Source organism: Pongo pygmaeus, chromosome 10 (assembly GCF_028885625.2).
Source record: "Pongo pygmaeus isolate AG05252 chromosome 10, NHGRI_mPonPyg2-v2.0_pri, whole genome shotgun sequence".
NCBI lineage: Eukaryota > Metazoa > Chordata > Mammalia > Primates > Hominidae > Pongo > Pongo pygmaeus.
Genome location: NC_072383.2, coordinates 32,587,883 through 32,606,820, shown reverse-complemented (window position 1 = coordinate 32,606,820; position 18,938 = coordinate 32,587,883). Strand labels below are relative to the sequence as shown.

The window sequence follows — 18,938 nt, the reverse complement described above, 5'->3', positions numbered from 1 at the left end:
CACCATGTTGGCCAGGCTGGTCTCAAACACCTGATTTCAGGTGATCCACCCTCCTTGGCCCCCCAAAGTGCTGGGATTACAGGTGTGAGCCACCACACCCAGCCCTAACTTTTTTTTTTTTTTTTTTACTAACTACTCTCATAGGTAATGCGGAGGCCTACCTTTCATCACATTTTAATCTGTTGCTTTTAATTTGTTCTATTCTGGGAAATTAAATTATTAATGTTGCTAAACTATTTATAATTTGGAAATCAATTTGATTAAAGGTCTAAGGACCTTTCCTAAAGATTGACAAGAAGCTGAATGCGGTGGCTCACTTCTGTAATTTCACCACTTTGGGAGGCCAAGCAAGTGGATCCCTTGAGCTCAGGATTTCAAGAACATCCTGGGCAACATAGTGAAACCTTGTCTCTATGAAAAATACAGGCTGGGCGCGGTGGCTCACATCTGTAATCCCAGCACTTTGGGAGGCTGAGGTGGGTGGATCACCTGAGGTTGGGAGTTTGAGACCAGCCTGAACAACATGGAGAAACCCCGTCTCTACTAAAAATACAAAATTAGCCGGGTGTGGTGGCGCATGCCTGTAATCCCAACTACTCAGGAGGCTGAGGCAGGAGAATCGCTTGAACCCAAGAGGCAGAGGTTGTGGTGAGCTGAGATCGCACCATTGCACTCCACCCTGGGCAAGAAGAGCAAAACTCCATCTAAAAAAAAAAAAAAAAGAAAAAAGAAAAATACAAACATTGGCTGGACATGGTGGCTTACGCCTGTAATCCCAGCACTTTGAGAGGCCGAGGCAGGTGGATCAACATGAGGTTGGGAGTTCAGAGACGAGCCTGACCAACATGGAGAAACCTTGTCTCTACTAAAAATACAAAATTAGCTGGGCATGGTGGTGCATGCCTGTAATCCCAGCTACTCAGGAGGCTGAGGCTTGAACCTGGGAGGTGGAGGATGCAGTGAGCTAAGATCACGCAATTGCACTCCAGCCTAGGCAACAAGAGCGAAACTCCATCTCAAAAAAAAAAAATTAGCCAGAGATGGTGGTGCATGCCTGTACTCCCAGCTGCAGGGAGTCTGGGGTGGGGAGATCAACTGAACTTGGGAGGTTGAGGCTACGGTGAACTGTGTTTGCACTACTGCACTCCAGCTTGGGGAACAGAGTGAGACTGTCTCAAAAAAATTATAAAATTAAAGAAAAAAAAGATCAACAAGCACTTAGTACAAACTTATGTTACAGCATTTAGCAAATATCATGATCATTTCTGAAATCTCTGTTGATCATTGTGTTCATCATTTTGTTCATTTTATCCTTAGCTTTTAATACAATTCCAGATGTGTGGTAGTACCTCAATAAATGTTATCACATTCTTAGCCTTATATTACAGTCATTTCATAAGTTTCTTTAATCCTTATAATTAAAATTTAATTTGCTGTATAAAATTTCATTTATTAATAAATATTTATTAAGCATTTACTGTTCTAGATCCTGGCATATCAGAGAACAGACTGTCCATATAATGTAACATACTTTACTTGTTTTTTATTGTTGGTAATTCAGATTGTTTCTGGTTTTTAGCTATTAGAAATAATTATATATTGGGACAGTCACTTTTCCTTCCGTTGCTATAATGAATTCCCAAAAATGGAACAAATGGATTAATAGGTATGAATATTTTTTTAACAGTCCTAAATTGTTTTCCATAAAAGTTATGCTATGAGTATGCAATTTCAGTAAGACCCTAATCTGCCAGAAATATTTTCTTTTTTTTAATGCCTTAATTTAATGTGTTGTTGTTTGTTTGTTTGTTTGTTTTTTAAGACAGAGTCTCACTTGGTCACTCAGGCTGGTATGCAGTGATCTCGGCTCACTGCAACCTCCACCTCCCAGGTTCAAGCGATTCTTCTGCCTCAGCTTCCCAAGTAGCTGAGACTACAGGTGCACACCACCATGCCCAGCTAATTTTTGTATTTTTAGTGGAGACGGGGTTTCACTATGTTGGCCAGGTTGGTCTCGAACTCCTGACGTCAGGTGATCTGCCCGCCTTGGCCTCCCAAAGTGCTAGATTTGTTCTTTTTCTAAAATAATGTTAAAGCTGGGTGCAGTGGCTCACACCTGTAATCCCAACACTTTGAGAGGCTGAGGCGGGTGGCTCACTTGAGGTCAGACTTTGAGGCCAGCCTGACCAACATGGTGAAACCCTGTCTCTACTAAAAATACAAAAATTAGCCAGGCATGGTCGCACACGCCTGTAATCCCACATACTCAGGAGGCTGAGGCAGAAGAATCACTTGAGCCCTGGAAGCAGAGGTTGCAATGAGCCGAGACTGCTCCATTGCACTCCAGCCTAGGCAACAAGAATGAAACTCTGTCTCAAAAAAATAAATAAAGTAAAATAAAATAAAATAATGTTACATCTAAAGCCCCGCTCAATTATTCTCCCTTTCTGCCTTCGGAGGTAACCACTATCCTAAATATGATTATGTATCTCTCCTTGCATGTTTGGATACCTTTTCTTTTTTTTTTTCTTCCTGTGGACCCTGCTTAGACAGAAATGGATACTTTTTCTATTATGTATAAATCCATAAATAAGATATAGCCTTGTTTTATATGTTTTCAAATTTTACATAATAGCTTCATAATATATATCCCTTTACATTTGTGTTATTCAAAATTATGTTTTCTGAAATTTTTCAGGTGTAATTGAGGTATAATTTACATATAAGAAAATTCACTCATATTATGTGCATAGTTGGATAAATTTTGATAATTGTTATACAGCCATATAACCACCACCACAATTGATGTATAGAACATTTTCATCACCCTAAAAAGTTGTCTGTTTTCTCTGTTGTTTTATTTTGTTTTTTTGCCTCTGGTCCTTTGTAGTTGATCCCCTTCTGTGACCCTCTCTTAGGCAACCACTGATTTACTTTGTCATTGTTTTGGCTTTTCTATAATTGTATATAAATTCAATTTTATATAAATATAATTTTATATAATGGAATTCTGCAGAATATAATATACTATTTTGGTTTTTATTTATTTTACTTCCTTCACTTAGCATAGTGTTTGAGATTGATCCATGTTGTTGCATATGTTAATATTTCATTCCTTATTTTTTTGAGACGGAGTCTCGCTCTATCGCCCAGGCTTGGAGTGCAGTGGCATGATCTCGGCTCACTGCAACCTCCGTCTCCCAGGTTCAAGTGATTCTCCTGCCTCAGCCTCCCAAGTAGCAAGGACTACAGGCACGTGCCACCATGCCCAGCTAATTTTTTTGTATTTTTAGTAGAGACGGGGGGTTTCACCATGTTAACCAGGATGGTCTCGGTCTCCTGACCTCGTGATCCACCCACCTTGGCCTCCCAAAGTGCTGGGATTACAGGCGTGAGCCACCACACTCAGCCCCTTTTTATTGCTAAGTAGTGTTCCATAGTATGGATATGCCATAATTTATTTATAATTTTACCACTTGATGCAAAGATAAATAGCTGGGACTTAATTAAATGTAAAGAGCTTTTGCACAGCAAAAGGAATAGTCAGCAGAGTAAGCAGATAACCCACAGAGTGGGAGAAAATCTTCACAATCTATACATCTGACAAAGGACTAATATCCAGAATCTAGAACAAACTCAAACAAATTAGCAAGAAAAAAGCAAACAGTCCCATCAAACAGCGGGCTAAGGACATGAATAGACAATTCTCAAAAGAAGATATACAAATGGCCAACAAACATGAAAAAATGCTCAACATCACTAATGATTAGGAAAATGCAAATCAAAACCACAATGCAATACCACCTTACTCCTGCAAGAATGGCCATAATAAAAAAAAAATTAAAAAATAATAGATGTTGTTGTGGATGTGGTGAACAGGGAACACTTCTACACTGTTGGTGGGAATGTAAACTAGTACAAACACTATTGAAAACAGTGTGGAAATTCCCTAAATAACTAAAAGTAGAAGTACCATTTGATCCAGCAATCCCACTACTGGGTGCCTACCCAGAGAAAAAAGTCATTATACGAAAAAGATACTTGTACACACATGTTTATAGTAGCACAATTTGCAATTGCAAAAATGTGGAACCAACCCAAATGCCCATCAATCAACGAGTGGATACAGAAACTGTGGTATATGTATACAATGGAATTCTACTCAGCCATAAAAAGGAATGAATTAATGGCATTCACAGCAACCTGAATGGGATTGGAGACTATTCTTCTAAGTGAAATAACTCAGGAATGGAAAAGCAAACATCATATGTTCTCACTCGTAAGTAGGAGCTAAACAATGAGGATGCAAAGGCATAAGAATGACACAATGGACTTTGGGGACTCAGGGGGAAAGGGTGGGAAGGAGGTGAGGGGTAAAAGACTAAAAATCGAGTTCAGTGTATACTGCTTGGTTGATGGGTGCACCAAGATCTCACAAATGACCACTAAAGAACTTATGTTCTTTATGTAACCAAATATGTAACCAAATACAACCTGTTCCCCAAAAACCTATGGAAATTAAAAAAAAATTTTAAAAATAATTTTATCATTTGATGGGCATTTGGGTTCCAATTTTGGACTGCGACAGACATTTGCATACAAACCTCTGTGTAGATGTTATGTTTTCATTTTTCTTGGGTAAATGCCTACGAGTGAAATTGCTGGGTCATATAGCAAGTACATGTTTAGCTTTATAAGATACTACCATACTGTTTGCCAAAGGGTCTGAACTAACATGTTTGAGATTTATGTCTATTAATACAAGTAGATATTTTTCATTTTAGCTGTTTTCTCTTATTCTATTCTATTTATAAAGCATTGATTTTCCCATTCTCCACTTTTTTTACTATTACAAGTAATACTGCAAAGGGCATATTTATAAATTGTTTCCTTGTGCACATGTAGAAGAGATTCTCTGTAGATCAACAATTGGAATTGCTGGGTTCTGGGGCATACTCATCTTTAGCTTTAATAGCTATTACACATTACTTTATAAAATGGGCATTTAACTTTTTAAGCTGCTCCTTACAAATTACTTCAGACTTATATTGGTCTTTTCTATATACTTTTTTTTGCAAGTAGATGTCTGGTTCTTTTTGTATCAGAATGTTTCTCAAAATTGTTCATACTGTTATTATAGATCTTTGTTTTCATTTGACTTTATTTTCTCTATTTTTGCATAGGAGATTCATATGGGACATTGTGTAAATCTGACTGATGGGGCTGTTGAAGCTGTCCTTACTTACTGTCCTCAAATACGTATATTACTCTTCCATGGATGCCCCTTGATAACAGGTTAGTGCGATAGATTGCTTGGGTTCAAATTCTGGCTTCATCTTTTACTCTTTGACTTTGAGTACATTACTTAACCCATGTCATTGTTCGGTTTCCTCATGTGTAAAACAGGCATAATGAGAGTACCCACCTCATAGACTTAGTCATGATTATCTGACAATTCTTTATTTTATTTTATTTTTTTTTATTTTTATTTTTTTGGCAGACGGAGTCTCACTCTGTCACCCAAGCTGGAGTGCAGTGGTGCAATCTCAGCTCACTGCAACCTCCACCTCCTGGGTTCAAGCAATTCTCCTGCCTCAGCCTCCTGAGTAGCTGGGACTACAGGAGCATGCCACCACGCCAGGCTAATTTTTTTTTTGTATTTTTAGCAGAGATGGGATTTCCCCGTGTTGCCCAGACTGGTCTCGAACTTCTGAGCTCAGGCAATCTGCCTGCCTCAGCCTCCCAAAGTGCTAGGATTACAGATGTGAGCCGCCGCGCCCGGCCTCTGACAATTCTTTATATGGTGGCCTTGCACATAGTAAGAGCTCAATAAATGTTAGTCATGATAACGATAAATGAAGGTGGTGGTGGTGGCCAGTGCTCAATAAATGTTAGCTATGAAGAGGATTATGATGGCAGCAGTGGTTGTGTTCATGATATTGAACATGATGCTTTAAGTAAACGATAAGAAAATTTCAAGTTTATAATATTACATCTATTGAATACACTAAATGACTTGTTAACTATTATCAAACTGCAGACATTAGGATCAGAATAGCCGGGCGTGGTGGCTCATGCCTATAATCCCATTACTTTGGGAGGCCAAGGCGGGTGGATCACCTGAGGTTGGGAGTTTGAGACCAGCCTGACCAACATGAAGATACCCCATCTCTACTAAAATTACAAAATTAGCCAGGCGTGGTGGTGCGCACCTGTAATCCCAGCTACTCGGGAGATTGAAGAAGGAGAATCGCTTGAACTCGGGAGGTGGAGGTTGCAGTGAGCTGAGATTGCACCATTGCACTCCAGCCTGGGCAACAAGAGCGAAACTCCATCTCAAACAAACAAACAAACAAAAAGAATAATTTGGACTCTTAGGCTAATGTGGCTCTTCACTGGAGGAGAACAAAATAGCAATAGCCCATTTTGCTTGTATAAGAGCCATGGTGTATATTCTCCTACCCTAGAAACCACGGCACCCTTTCATATTACCCCATAATAGGTCCACACTGTAATAGAAACTGGATCTAACTTGTAAATCAGTAGTTATGCCCGGTCCTTCCAGCTCATTTTTCTTATTACAGTCTAAACAATTATTCTTTTTTTTGAGACAGAGTCTTGCTCTGTCGCCCGCCCAGGCTGGAGTGCAGTGGTGCAATCTTGGCTCACTGCAACCTCTGCCTTCCAGGTTCAAGTGATTCTCCTGCCTCAGTCTCCCAAGTAGCTGGGATTACAGGTATGTGCCACCACATCCAGCTAATTTTTGTATTTTTAGTAGAGACGGGGTTTCACCATATTGGCCAGGCCAGGCTCCTGACCTCATGATCCACCCACCCCAGCCTCCCGAAGTGCTGGGATCACAGGCGTGAGCCACCATGCCCAGCCAGTCTAAACAATTATTCTGTAGGTTAAGTTATTATCCTGGAAGTTCCTTTGACAACTTCTCTTTTATTTTTAGGAAGTCCCTTTGACAACTTCTCTTTTATTTTTAGGAAGTCCCTTTGACAACTTCTCTCTTTTATTTTTAGGTTGCCAGCCTTAACCAAGGCTGTAACCATAGGTTGTATCTGGGTATCAGTGACATCTGTAGTGAAGATTAGATTTTTATGCAAGACATTTCTTAAGAAACTAGAGCCAGCAAGGACACTGGTGGCCAGGTGCAGTGGTTTACGCCCGTAATCCCAGCACTGTGGGAGGCTAAGGTGGGTGGATCACTTAAGCCTGGGAGGTCGAAGCTGCAGTGAGCCATGATCACCCCACTGCACCCCAGTCTGGGTAACAGAGTGAGACCCTGTGTCAAAAAAAAAAGAAAGAAGAAAGCAAAAAAGAAACTGTTAACTGGGGTTAGCTCCACAGAAAGTTGTAAAGGAACAAGAGTAGGAAAAAAATGTCATTGTATATACCCTTTTGTATCTTTTGAATTTTATATCGTGTGGATTATTTTTAAACTATTAAAAATTAATTGGTTGGATGTGGTAGCTGTCAGCACACAGATGATCCCTGACTTAAAATGATCAATTTACAGTTTTTCGACTTTACAATGGTGCAAAAGCCATATGCATTCAGTAGAAGCCATATTTCAAGAACCTGTGCAACCATTATTTTCACTTTCAGTATACTATTCAATAGATTACATGAGATAGTCAACACTATATTAAAAAATAGGCTTTGTGTCAGAAAATTTTGCCCACCTGTAGGCTAATATAAGTGTTCTAGCATGTAGGCTAGGCTAAGCTATGTTGTTCAGTAAGTTAGGTATATTGAACACATTTTCGACTTTGTGTATTTTCGACTTATAAAGAGTTTATCAGGGTGTAACCCTATCATAAATTGAGAAGCATCTGTAGACAGAAGCAACAAATACCAATTTTCTTTTTTCTTTTTTTGAGGCAGAATCTCACTCTGTCACCCAGGCTGGAGTGCAGCGGCATGATCTTGGCTCACTGCAACCTCCACCTCCTGGGTTCAAGTGCTTCTCCTGCCTCAGCCTCCCAAGTAGCTGGGATTACAGGCTTGCACCACCCTACCCAGCTAATTTTTGTATTTTAGTAGAGACAGGGTTTCACCATGTTGGCCAGGCTGGTCTGGAACTCCTGACCTCAGGTGATCCACCTGCCTCAGTCTCCCAAAGTGCTGGGATTGCAGGCATGAATCACCATGCCTGGCCTAAATACCAGTTTTCAAGTCTGGAAAATATACTGGAGTGGTTAATCAGATTTTCAAACCAAGGAGTCTTTTAAGATAAATTATGTCATTAAGGAGATCACTAGCAACCAAAGATATGTTAACAGATCATGGATTTAAGATAAATGCCTAGTTGGTTTGATTCCAGACACCAGGAAAGCTTAATGACACTAAATGATTAATGAGTACAATGAGCTTAATCACACTAAATGATTGCAGTGAGCTGAGATCACGTCATTGCACTCCAGCTTGGGCAACAAGAGTGAAACTCCGTTTCCAAAAAAAAAAAACAGTAACAAATGCGGTTGAACATTCTTTTTTTCTTTCCTTTTTTTTTTTTTTTTTTTTTTTTGATACTGAGTCTCGCTCTGTCGCCCAGGCTGGAGTGCAGTGGTGCAATCTTGACTCACTGCAACCTGCAATCTCCGCCTCCCAGGTTCAAGTGATTCTCCTGCCTCAGCCTCCCAAGTAGCTGGGATTACAGATGCCCGCCACCACGCCCGGCTAATTTTTGTATTTTTAGTAGAAATCGTGTTTCACCATGTTGGCCAGGCTGTTCTCAAACTCCTGACCTCAGGTGATCCGCCCGTCTTGGCCTCCCAAAGTTCTGGGATTACAAGCGTGAGCCACCGTGCCCAGCTGTTTGAGCGTTCTATAGTGGAAAAAATTTGAAAGACATGGTATTAACTAAATTTTCATTTAAGAGTGTGGGAAGAATGATCCTTCAATGGACAGCTTTGGAGGGACCAAGAGAGACAAAAGTAGAGTTGCTGTTAATGTTGAACCTTAAGAGCCATCCTTGTTCAACATACAAATTAAAATACCATTATAGCCCAGGCAAAGTGGCTCACACCTGTAATCCCAACACTTTGGGATGCTGAGGTGGGCAGATCACTTGAGGTCAGGAGTTCAAGACCAACCTGGTCAACATGGTGAAACCCCGTGTCTACTAAAAATACAAAAATTAGTTGGGCGTGGTGCTGGGCGCCTGTAATCCCAGCTACTTGGGAGGCTGAGGCAGGAGAATAGCTTGAACCTGGAAGGCAGAGGTTACAGTGAGCCAAGATCGCCTCACTGCACTCCAGCCTGGGCAACAGAGTGGGCAGGACTCCATCTCAAAAAAAAAAAAAAAAAATTATGGAAAACAAAATTTATAAAAATCTAAAAGATACGTGATATAAATGTAACTCACTTAAGAAGCATCTTAGATTTTGTATTCCCCTTATGTTTCAGAGCAATTCTATTGGTTTTACCGTCGTATTTTTATGTTGGTGATGAGAAAACACTTAACCATTTGTAGGTTTCAGTAATTGAAATAATACTTTTTGGTAGTATTTTTCAAATAGACCCCAGGACCCATTTACATTCTTAAAAATTATTGAGGATTCCAGGCCGGGCGTGGTGGCTCACGCCTGTAATCCCAGCACTTTGGGAGGCCAAGGCGGGTGGATCATGACGTCAGGAGATCGAGATCATCCTGGCTAACACAGTGAAACCCTGTCTCTACTAAAAATACAAAAAAATTAGCCAGGCATGGTGGCGGGAGCCTGTAGTCCCAGCTATTCGGGAGGCTGAGGCAGGAGAATGGCATGAACTTGGGAGGCCGAGCTTGCAGTGAGCCGAGATTGCGCCACTGCACTCCAGCCTGAGCAATAGAGTGGGACTCCATCTCAAAAAAAAAAAAAAAAATCATTGAGGATCCCAAAAAGTTTTTGTTTATGTTTATTTGTTAAATTAAAATTTCTATTAAAACAGATAAATTTTTAATAGACATTCATTTTTTAAAAATCATAAATCTATTACCTAGAAAAGAGATATATTTTCATTCAGATCATCACTTTTCAGATCATTGTGGATACTCTTCTTTGATACCCCAAAACTCAGCAAGTGGTAATTTCTTATGGGTTGTTGCAATGTGGAACTTGAAAACATATCAATGAACTTTTCATACATTTGTGTTATGATGCACTAGTCTGTCTTGAATTTTGAGTTGATCTTTACCAATGCATGATTTTGTAACATCATGCATTGGCAGTTTAGAAAATATTGGTTCTCTGAGTTATATAGATCTTTTAAATATTGACACATTTTATTATCCAAAAGAAAAATCAGTTGTTAATATAATGACTGATGTCATTAGAAAGGTCCTGGATAGCTTTCAAGATCACAGTGGCAGCTACGAGGCTTCCAAAATTCACTTGAAAGCTAAAGCTTTATCACTGACAACAAATTCTGTCATTTGTTTTCTTTGAAATGACAGCCTCATTCCTTCTATTTTCATGAAATAGTCTGCCAAGTACTCAAATAAGAATAACCGTACACTGTAGTCATTGTATTAGTCCGTTTTCACACTGCTGATACAGATGTACCCAAGACTGGGTAACTTATAAAGAAAAAGAGGTTTAATGGACTCACAGTTCCATGTGGCTGGGGAAGCCTCACAATCATGGCTGACGGCGAAAGGCACGTCTTACATGGTGGCAGGCAAGAGAGAATGAGAGCCAAGAGAAAGGAGTTTCCCCTTTTAAAACCATCAGATCTCATGAGACTTATTTACTATCATAAGAACAGCACAGGAAAGACTTGCCCCCATGATTCAATTACCTCCCGCCGGGTCCCTCTCACGACACATGGGAATTGTGGGAGCTACAATTCAAGATGAGATTTGGGTGGTGACACAGCCAAACCATATCAATCATTCTTTTAAGAAGTAAAAATGGTGTTCCATGAAAAAAGTAACTAGTTCAGTTCACAACCCTGAAAGGGTCTCAGACTACAGAATATGCAGACTACACTGTGGGAACCACTGCTTTATGGTAAAGAAAAATTATCAGTCAACTTCAACATTTGTAGCAAGAATAGCATATCATTTTCTGGCCAGGTGCGGTAGCTCACGCCTATAGTCTTGCACTTTTGGAGGCCAAGGCAGGCAGATCACTTGAGATTAGGAGTTTGAGACCAGCCTGGCCAATATGGTGAAACCCCCTCTCTACTAAAAATACAAAAATTAGCTGGGCATGGTGGCGCACACCTATTAATTCCAGCTACCCTGGTGGCTGAGGCACGAGGATCACTTGAGCCTGGGGGGCAGAGGTTGCAATTAGCCAAGATTGTGCCACTGCACTCCAGCCTGAGTGACAGGGTGAGACACTGTCTCAAAAAAAAAAAAAAAAAAAAAAAAGAATAGCATACCACTTTCAAATCACTTCTTATATTTTTCTGTGGCTGCCAGAAGTGGTGGAAGTAGACATTGAAATGGCAGCAGTTCAAAATATTTGGAATAGAATAAAAATATTTTTGATCTGGAAGATCACAGTTGGTAAATGCTGGACTAGGTGTTACTGTTACATAAATGATCTAAAAATGACCTTTGGGGCCCTGTGTTGTTTACTTCTTCACAGCAACCAGAACTGTTAGCTCAAAAGCCCATCATTACCAAATCAAATTTTTATACATCCAATTGTTTAAGTATAGCCTAAATAACCAAATTATTAGCTATCTATCTAGAGCACACCTGCTTTACATACCCTGCAAACTACACTCAACGTCTACTATCCATAGATAAGAACCCCGGGCTATAAAAGACCCCAACCCACTGCTGCCCTTTGGAGCTCTCTAACCCAGAGACCTCCCCCCCGATCTTGCTGCTAAACAACGTCATGACACATACACCCTCTCTCTAGTCCTCCAGGAATTCTCTTACCCTCCCCCTTCTGAGTAGTGGCCGCCTTACACTGTCATTGCCTTTGGAAGGTCTCATGCTGTGAGGGACTTCCCGGCATACAAACCTGTCAAAGTGCTGTCCAAAAAGAGCTTGTTGTGTCCCACTGCCACCTTGTGGTCACATTTTTTCTTTGTTCTGCCCTGAAATCCTTCAGATTCACTACAGTTACATGGTATGCCATAACATAAAACAAAAAGTGTTTGTATGTCCAAAAAGTTTGGGAAGTGCAACATGCCACTATTATGAATGTTAATTTGTCAAAGGCTCTGAGAAATACTATAGCTAAGAAACTGTTTAACTTCGTTTGTCCAAGCATTTCCAACTTTGTAGCACAGAACACTTTTTTGATTAACCTAGCCAACTCCATCACATTTTATTATGTTATTTTTTTGATCCCTGATTTCACAGAATAGGAAAGTGAGATATTGAAATGTTATTTGTGTCAGGGTGCAGTGGCTCATGCCTGTAATCCCAGCACTTCGGGAAGCCAAGGTGGGCGGATCGCTTGAATGCAGGAGTTTGACACCAGCCTGGGCAACATAGCGAAACCCTGCTTCTATAAAAAATTGTTTTAATTAGCTGGGCATGGTGGTGCACACCTATAGTCCCAGCTACTCAGGAGGCTGAGATGGGAGGATCGCTTGAAACCAGCCTGCACAACATTAACTGAGACTCTCTGTCTAATAAAATAATAATAGTGCTAAGACTAAAACTAAAATCTTAAGACATAGTAAAACGAGCACTGATCCCATCCCCACCGTCTCTCCAGAACATCGAATAAATCACTTAACTCTTATGGATCTCGACTTTGCCTTGTGCATAATGGCCAATTATCACAACATTGAGAGATCTAATATTAATAATAATGCAAGAGGCCGGGCATGGTGGCTCACATCTGTAATCCCAGAACTTTGGGAGGCCGAGGCAGGTGGATCACCTGAGGTCAGGACAATGAGACCAGCCTGACCAACATGGTGAAACCCTGTCTCTACTAAAAATACAAAAATTAGCCAGGCGTGATGATGTATGCCTGTAATTCCAGTTACTTGGGAGGCTGAGGCAGGAGAATTGCTTGAACGCAGGAGGCAGAGGTTGCAGTGAGCCAAGGTCACGCCACTATTATACTCCAGCCTGAGCAACAAGAGCGAAACTTCATCTCAAAAAAAATAAATAAATAAAAATAATAATGCAAGAGTTCATACAATATATTCTACCTTGAGTCATCACATGAAAAAAAATAAATTTTTTAAAATAGTTCATATAAAATGGCTTTTATTAATAAACTAAAGAGAAAAAAGCTGAAGAAATTTTAACTACCCAGATCATTTCTACTCTTCCCACTTAACCATCAGTACCCCTAAATCTTCTATAATGATATATTTTTGCTAACATCATTGAATGGAAGTAAAGTGGGCTAACATGTTCACCTTATATTTGATTTTTAATTTCTTCTTTTCCCAAGGAAGATAAATGCTGGTTGTGTTTGTGGGGGTTTTTTGTTTGATACATGGAAGCCCTTTCTTCTTTCATGACACCTTATATAACATGATTCCTCTTAGATATTCATATGGTTGCTCACATATGAGTATTTAAGACCATAAAATTTATATTATATAGAAAGTATTTACTATAATTGCATATGCATGTGCAATTATAATATTGTTACCCTCAAAGCAACCTGCCTCCCAGATTAGCGCTGCTCACTGTAATTTCCCATCAGATCTCCTGAATTAACCTGTTTTCTCGACTATGTTTCTAAGTATTTATAAAATTTCTTAACCCTAGTCAGACTAAAACATAACTTCACATTATGAATTAGGACTTGAAACTGTTAGAAGTACTCTGAGTTGGTTTCTGCAGAAGAGATAAAAACTAAGCTGCTATTAGAAATATGAAAATTATGGTTTTGGCTGGGTATGGTGGCTCACGCCTGTAATCCCAGCACTGTGGGGGGCTGAGGCAGGCGGATCACCTGAGGTCAGGAGTTTGAGACCAGCCTGGCCAACATGGTGAAACCCCATCTCTACTAAAAATACAGAAATTAGTCAGGCGTGGTGACGGGCGCCTGTAATTCCAGCTACTTGGGAGGCTGAGACAGGAGAATTGCTTGAACCCGGGAGGCAGAGGTTGCAGTGAGCCAAGATCACACCACTATACTCTAGCCTGGGCAACAAAGAGCAAAACTCCATCTCAAAAAAAAAAAAAAAGAAAAGAAAATTATAGTTTTATAGATGTTATAACAACATGAAAACAATTTTTAAACTTACTAAATCTTTTTTTTTTTTGAGACGGAGTTTCACTCTTTGTTGCCCAGGCTGGAGTGTAGTGGCGTGATCTTGGCTCAATGCAACCTGGATTCTCCTGTCTCAGCCTCCTAAGTTGGGATCACAAGCGGGTGCCACCACGCCTGGCTAATTTTTTGTATTTTTAGTAGAGACAGAGTTTCACCATTTGGCCAGCCTAGTCTTGAACTCCTGACCTCAGGTGATCTGCCCACCTCGGCCTCCCAAAATACTGAGATTACAGGCGTGAGCCACCGAGCCTGTCCTAAAACTTACTAAAGCATTTTAATTAGGTCTTCAATGATTATCAGTAAGTTCAACTTACATACCTTTGCTAATTTCCTACAACAGACATGCATTGCCATTTCTCATAATTATCTAAGCATGTTTCACAGTATTCAAATACATGGAGGATTTTAGAAGGGCAATAAAGCAGTTAGAGAGTCCTTATGTTTTACCCTGAGAGGCAGGAGAATCCAACAGGAAATCTGCCGCTTTCAATTTAGTCGACTTGAATTTTAATCTTATCTGAGGATTTGTTTCAACCTGATTTAAAGGCAAGTTCTTTTTTTTGAGATGGAGTCTCACTCTGTCGCCCAGGCTGGAGTGCAGTGGCACCATCTCAGTTTACTGCAACCTCCGCCTCCCAGGTTCAAGCAATTCTCCTACCTCAGCCTCCTGAATAGCTGGGATTAAAGGTGTGTGCCACCATGCCTGGCTAATTTTTTTTGTTTTTTTTAGTAGAGATAGGGTTTCACCATGTTGGCCAGGCTGGTCTTGAACTCCTGACCTCAGGTGATCCACCTGCCTTGGCCTCCCAAAGTGCTGGGATTACAGGTGTGAGCCACCGCACCCAGCCAGCAAGTTCTTTACTTAGATTCTGGATAATATAGATGTCAAGATTTACCACAAAGAGCCAAAACAGTATTTTAAATTTTTATTTATTTATTTATTTATTTATTTATTTATTTATTTATTTATAAAAAGAGCCATGTTGGTCAGACTGGTCTCGAACTCTTGGGCACAAGAGATCCACCCACCTTGGCTTCCCACAGTGCTGGGATGACAGGCGTGAGCTGCCATGCCCAGCCAAAACAGTATTTTAAGACTCAAGTGGTTTGCTTCAGGGTTTCCCTTTAATTAAAGCTGATTCCTTGCTTAAAGGATAACTCATTTTTTTATTTCATATTTTTCTTAATTCTATATTATTGTTTCCTCATTATCCATTCATTCATTCATTCATTACTCATCCTGCATGACATGTTTATTTTTGCCAGATCACTGTACTGAAACATTAGGACTTTGATCATTATTTGTAGAAATGTGTTCAGCCATACTTTTTTCACTGTGTGTTCTATAAAAATGTCTAAATTACATTTTCCTTGAACATTTGAAAAAAATACTTTGTTAAAAGTTTGTATTTTTCAGTCGGGCGCAGTGGCTCACGCCTGTAATCCCAGCACTTTGGGAGGCCAAGGCAGGTGGATCACCTGAGGTCAGGAGTTCAAGACCAGCCTGGCCAACATGGTGAAACCCTATCTCTACTAAAAAAATACAAAAAAAATTAGCCAGGCATGGTGGCACACACCTTTAATCCCAGCTATTCAGGAGGCTGAGGTAGGAGAATTGCTTGAACCTGGGAGGCGGAGGGAGGCGGAGGTGGGCAGATCACAAGGTCAGGAGTTCGAGACCAGCCTGGCCAATATGGTGAAACCCCGTCTCTACTAAAAATACAAAAATTAGCCGGGTGTGGTGGTGGGCACCTGTAGTCCCAGCTACTCAGGAGACTGAGGCAGGAGAATCACTTGAACCCAGGAGACGGAGGTTGCAGTGAGCTGAGATGACACCATTGCACTCCAGCCTAGGCAACAGAGTGAGACTCCGTCTCAACATAAAAAAAAAAAAAAAGTTTGTGTTTCCCATAGTTTCTTCTTATTCTTGGTGTTCCAAGTGCTCTTGCCATGAATCTTTCAAAAAATGCTCTCCATCTATATTGTCATAGATTTTTACAGAGGTGGTCAACAGTTCCTTAGAGGTTGGGAGGCAGAAAGGTATACCTTTCCTCACCCATCATAAGGATCAAGGCTGACAGTCCTATAGGAAAAGGGAGGTTAATAAGAGAAAGGCGTAACAGGTTATTTGGTCAGAGATTATAGAGATTTATAGGAGACTTCAAAAATGAAGAGCCAAACACCCAGGGAAAACTGCTTATGAAGCATGGACAGCCATGTAGAGATGTGACTGGAAAAGAGAATGAACTAACAGTAAGATTGGAGAAACCCAGCAAGGCCTGTTTGTTCAGATTCTTCTTGGCCTTTCTGTGTGACATTCCTTTTTCCAGGGTATAGGGCGGGGCCACTTTGGAATGAGGGCCTTATAATCTCCTATCTGACAAGGGTACATCAGAGAATTTCTTTATGGCCAGCTCCTAGGCAGAAAGGCTGGGGAAGTTTAGAGTAATATTTGTAGGTTTTATGTCTTCCTTTGGGGAAAAGGTCTAGTTTCTGTGACCCACTTTGGGGAAGAGGAATCCTGGTTTCTGTGACTCACTTGCGGAGAATGAAGGGTAAGAGATAGGAGGGCAGCAGAAGGTCAGAGACCTTGGTTCTGAGGTGGATTCTGAGGCCTTCCTATGTCCTTTAGTTCAAAGTACTCAGCATTCCAAAGTGCCATACTTTGGGGAATCCTTTTCTGATCCCCAACAAGGTCATCTATACAACTCCCTCATTTTAAAGATAAAGGAACAGAGATACAATTGATTTAAGTGGCTTGCCCTACATCTTAGAAATAGTTGATAGAACTGGAAGTAAAACCTAAGTCATCTGAACCACAATCTATAATTCCTTCCTGAGCCTTTAGTGTAAAGTGGCTTAACTGTTACTAGGATAGGGAAACAAATAGGAAGGTGACATCAAGCATCAGTCGGGTGATTAGCATAAATGACCCGTTAGCCCTTTTTCAGTCTGGAGAGTCTGTGTTTCTTTTTTTTTTTTTTTTTTTTTTTTTTTGAGATGGAGTCTCGCTCAGTCACCCAGGCTGGAGTGCAGCCTGGGTGCAAGCTCTGCCTCCCAGGTTCACGCCATTCTCCTGCCTCAGCCTCCCAAGTAGCTGGGACTACAGGTGCACGCCACTACGCCCAGCTAATTTTTTTGTATTTTTAGTGGAGACGGGGTTTCACCATGTTAGCCAGGATGGTCTCGATCTCCTGACCTCGTGATCCGCCCGTCTCGTCCTTCCAAAGTGCTGGGATTACAGGTGTGAGCCACCGCGCCTGGCCAAGAGAGTATGTGTTTCTATAAAATGTTCTGCCAAGAGATTATGAAATACTTAGCGACCCCATAGTTTTTCCTGTAGCATAATAAAGGCATTGAATATTCTTATTTAAACCCACAGTCCTAAATACTCTATCTTCATGGGAAGAAGCTGCCTAAGGAGACTGTAATATAATATTGCCATCTGGCATCAAAAATTTTTAATTACATAAAAATGTTACATGCTTACTATTGGAGGGAAAAGCATCTTCCTATAATGTGCAATAGTGAATTCAAAACAGAAGAGTGACAAATGTAGACAGAAGACAAATATTTATATATGTTTGATAACATATTCACAACTTGGAAAAATGCCAAAATGATTGTAGACACACCAGCTAAAATGAAATTGGGAAGTGTTGGCCAGGCGTGGTGGCTCACAGCTGTAATCCCAGCACTTTGGAAGGCCAAGGCGGGCAGATCACGAGGTCGGGAGATCGAGACCATCCTGGCTAACACGGTGAAACCCCATCTCTACTAAAAATACAAAAAAATTAGCTGGGGGGGGCCAAATTCTGGCTAATTTTTGTATTTTTAGTAGAGACGGGGTTTCACCATGTTGCCCAGGCTGGTCTGAAACTCCTGAACTCAAGCGATCAACCTGCCTTGGCCTCCCAAAGTGCTGAGATTACAGGTGTTAGCCACCTTACCAGGCCCCATCTTATTGATTTCTGCAAAAAATAAAAAGCCAGCTTGTATTTTGATATGAATTTCATTGAATCTGTAGGTAATTTGGGAAATATTGCTATCTTAATAATATTAAGTCTTCTGGTTTGAATTTCTTTGTTTATTTAGGTCTTTAATTTCTTTCAATAATGTCTTAATAGTTTTCAGAGTATAAGTTTTTCACTTTCATTTGATTTATTCCTAAGTATTCTATTCTTTTTGATGGTAACATAAACGGAGTTATTTTCTAGTTCATTTTTGGATTATTCATTGTTGATGTACAGAAATACATTTGATTTTTATATATTGTTCTTGTACCTTGCTGAACTCATTTATTCTATTTTTTTAGTGAATTCCTTGGGATATTGTATACACAATATAACATCTACAAATAGATAGTTTTACTTCTTCCTTCTAACCTGAATGCCTTTTCTTTTTCTTGCCTAATTTCCGTGGCTAGAACCTCTGGTACAATGTTGGATAGAAATGGCAAGAGTAGACATCCTGGCGGGTAACGGTGGCTCACGCCTGTAATCCCAGCACTTTGGGAGGCCAGGGCGGGTGGATCAGGTCTCAAACTGCTGAGGTCAGGAGTTCGAGACCAGCCTGGCCAGCATGGTTAAACCCCGTCTCCACTAAAAATACAAAAAATTAGCTGGGCGTGGTTGCGGGCGCCTGTAATCCCAGCTGCTCGGGAGGCTGAGACAGGAGAATCACTTGAACCCGGAAGCCAGGGTTGCAGTGAGCCGAGATCACATCATTGAACTCCAG

General features: G+C 40.5%; 2 protein-coding genes across 7 annotated transcripts in view; one reads left to right on the top strand and one right to left on the bottom strand.

The window, feature by feature from the left end:
* ETFBKMT (electron transfer flavoprotein subunit beta lysine methyltransferase) overlaps nt 1-18,938 on the bottom strand; it is a 66,842-nt gene that overhangs the window by 29,894 nt on the left and 18,010 nt on the right. The window lies entirely within an intron of this gene.
* Nucleotides 1-18,938, top strand: part of AMN1 (antagonist of mitotic exit network 1 homolog) — a 61,148-nt gene that overhangs the window by 37,824 nt on the left and 4,386 nt on the right. For 5 of the 6 annotated variants that reach the window (XM_054442523.1, XM_054442525.2, XM_063672599.1 and 2 more), the window contains one exon: nt 5,184-5,295. In XM_054442523.1, the coding sequence (XP_054298498.1) occupies nt 5,184-5,295 (112 nt within the window). Of the gene's footprint in view, nt 1-1,579; nt 1,667-5,183; nt 5,296-18,938 lie in introns of those variants that run through there. The other variant, XM_063672598.1, reaches the window with a different exon arrangement.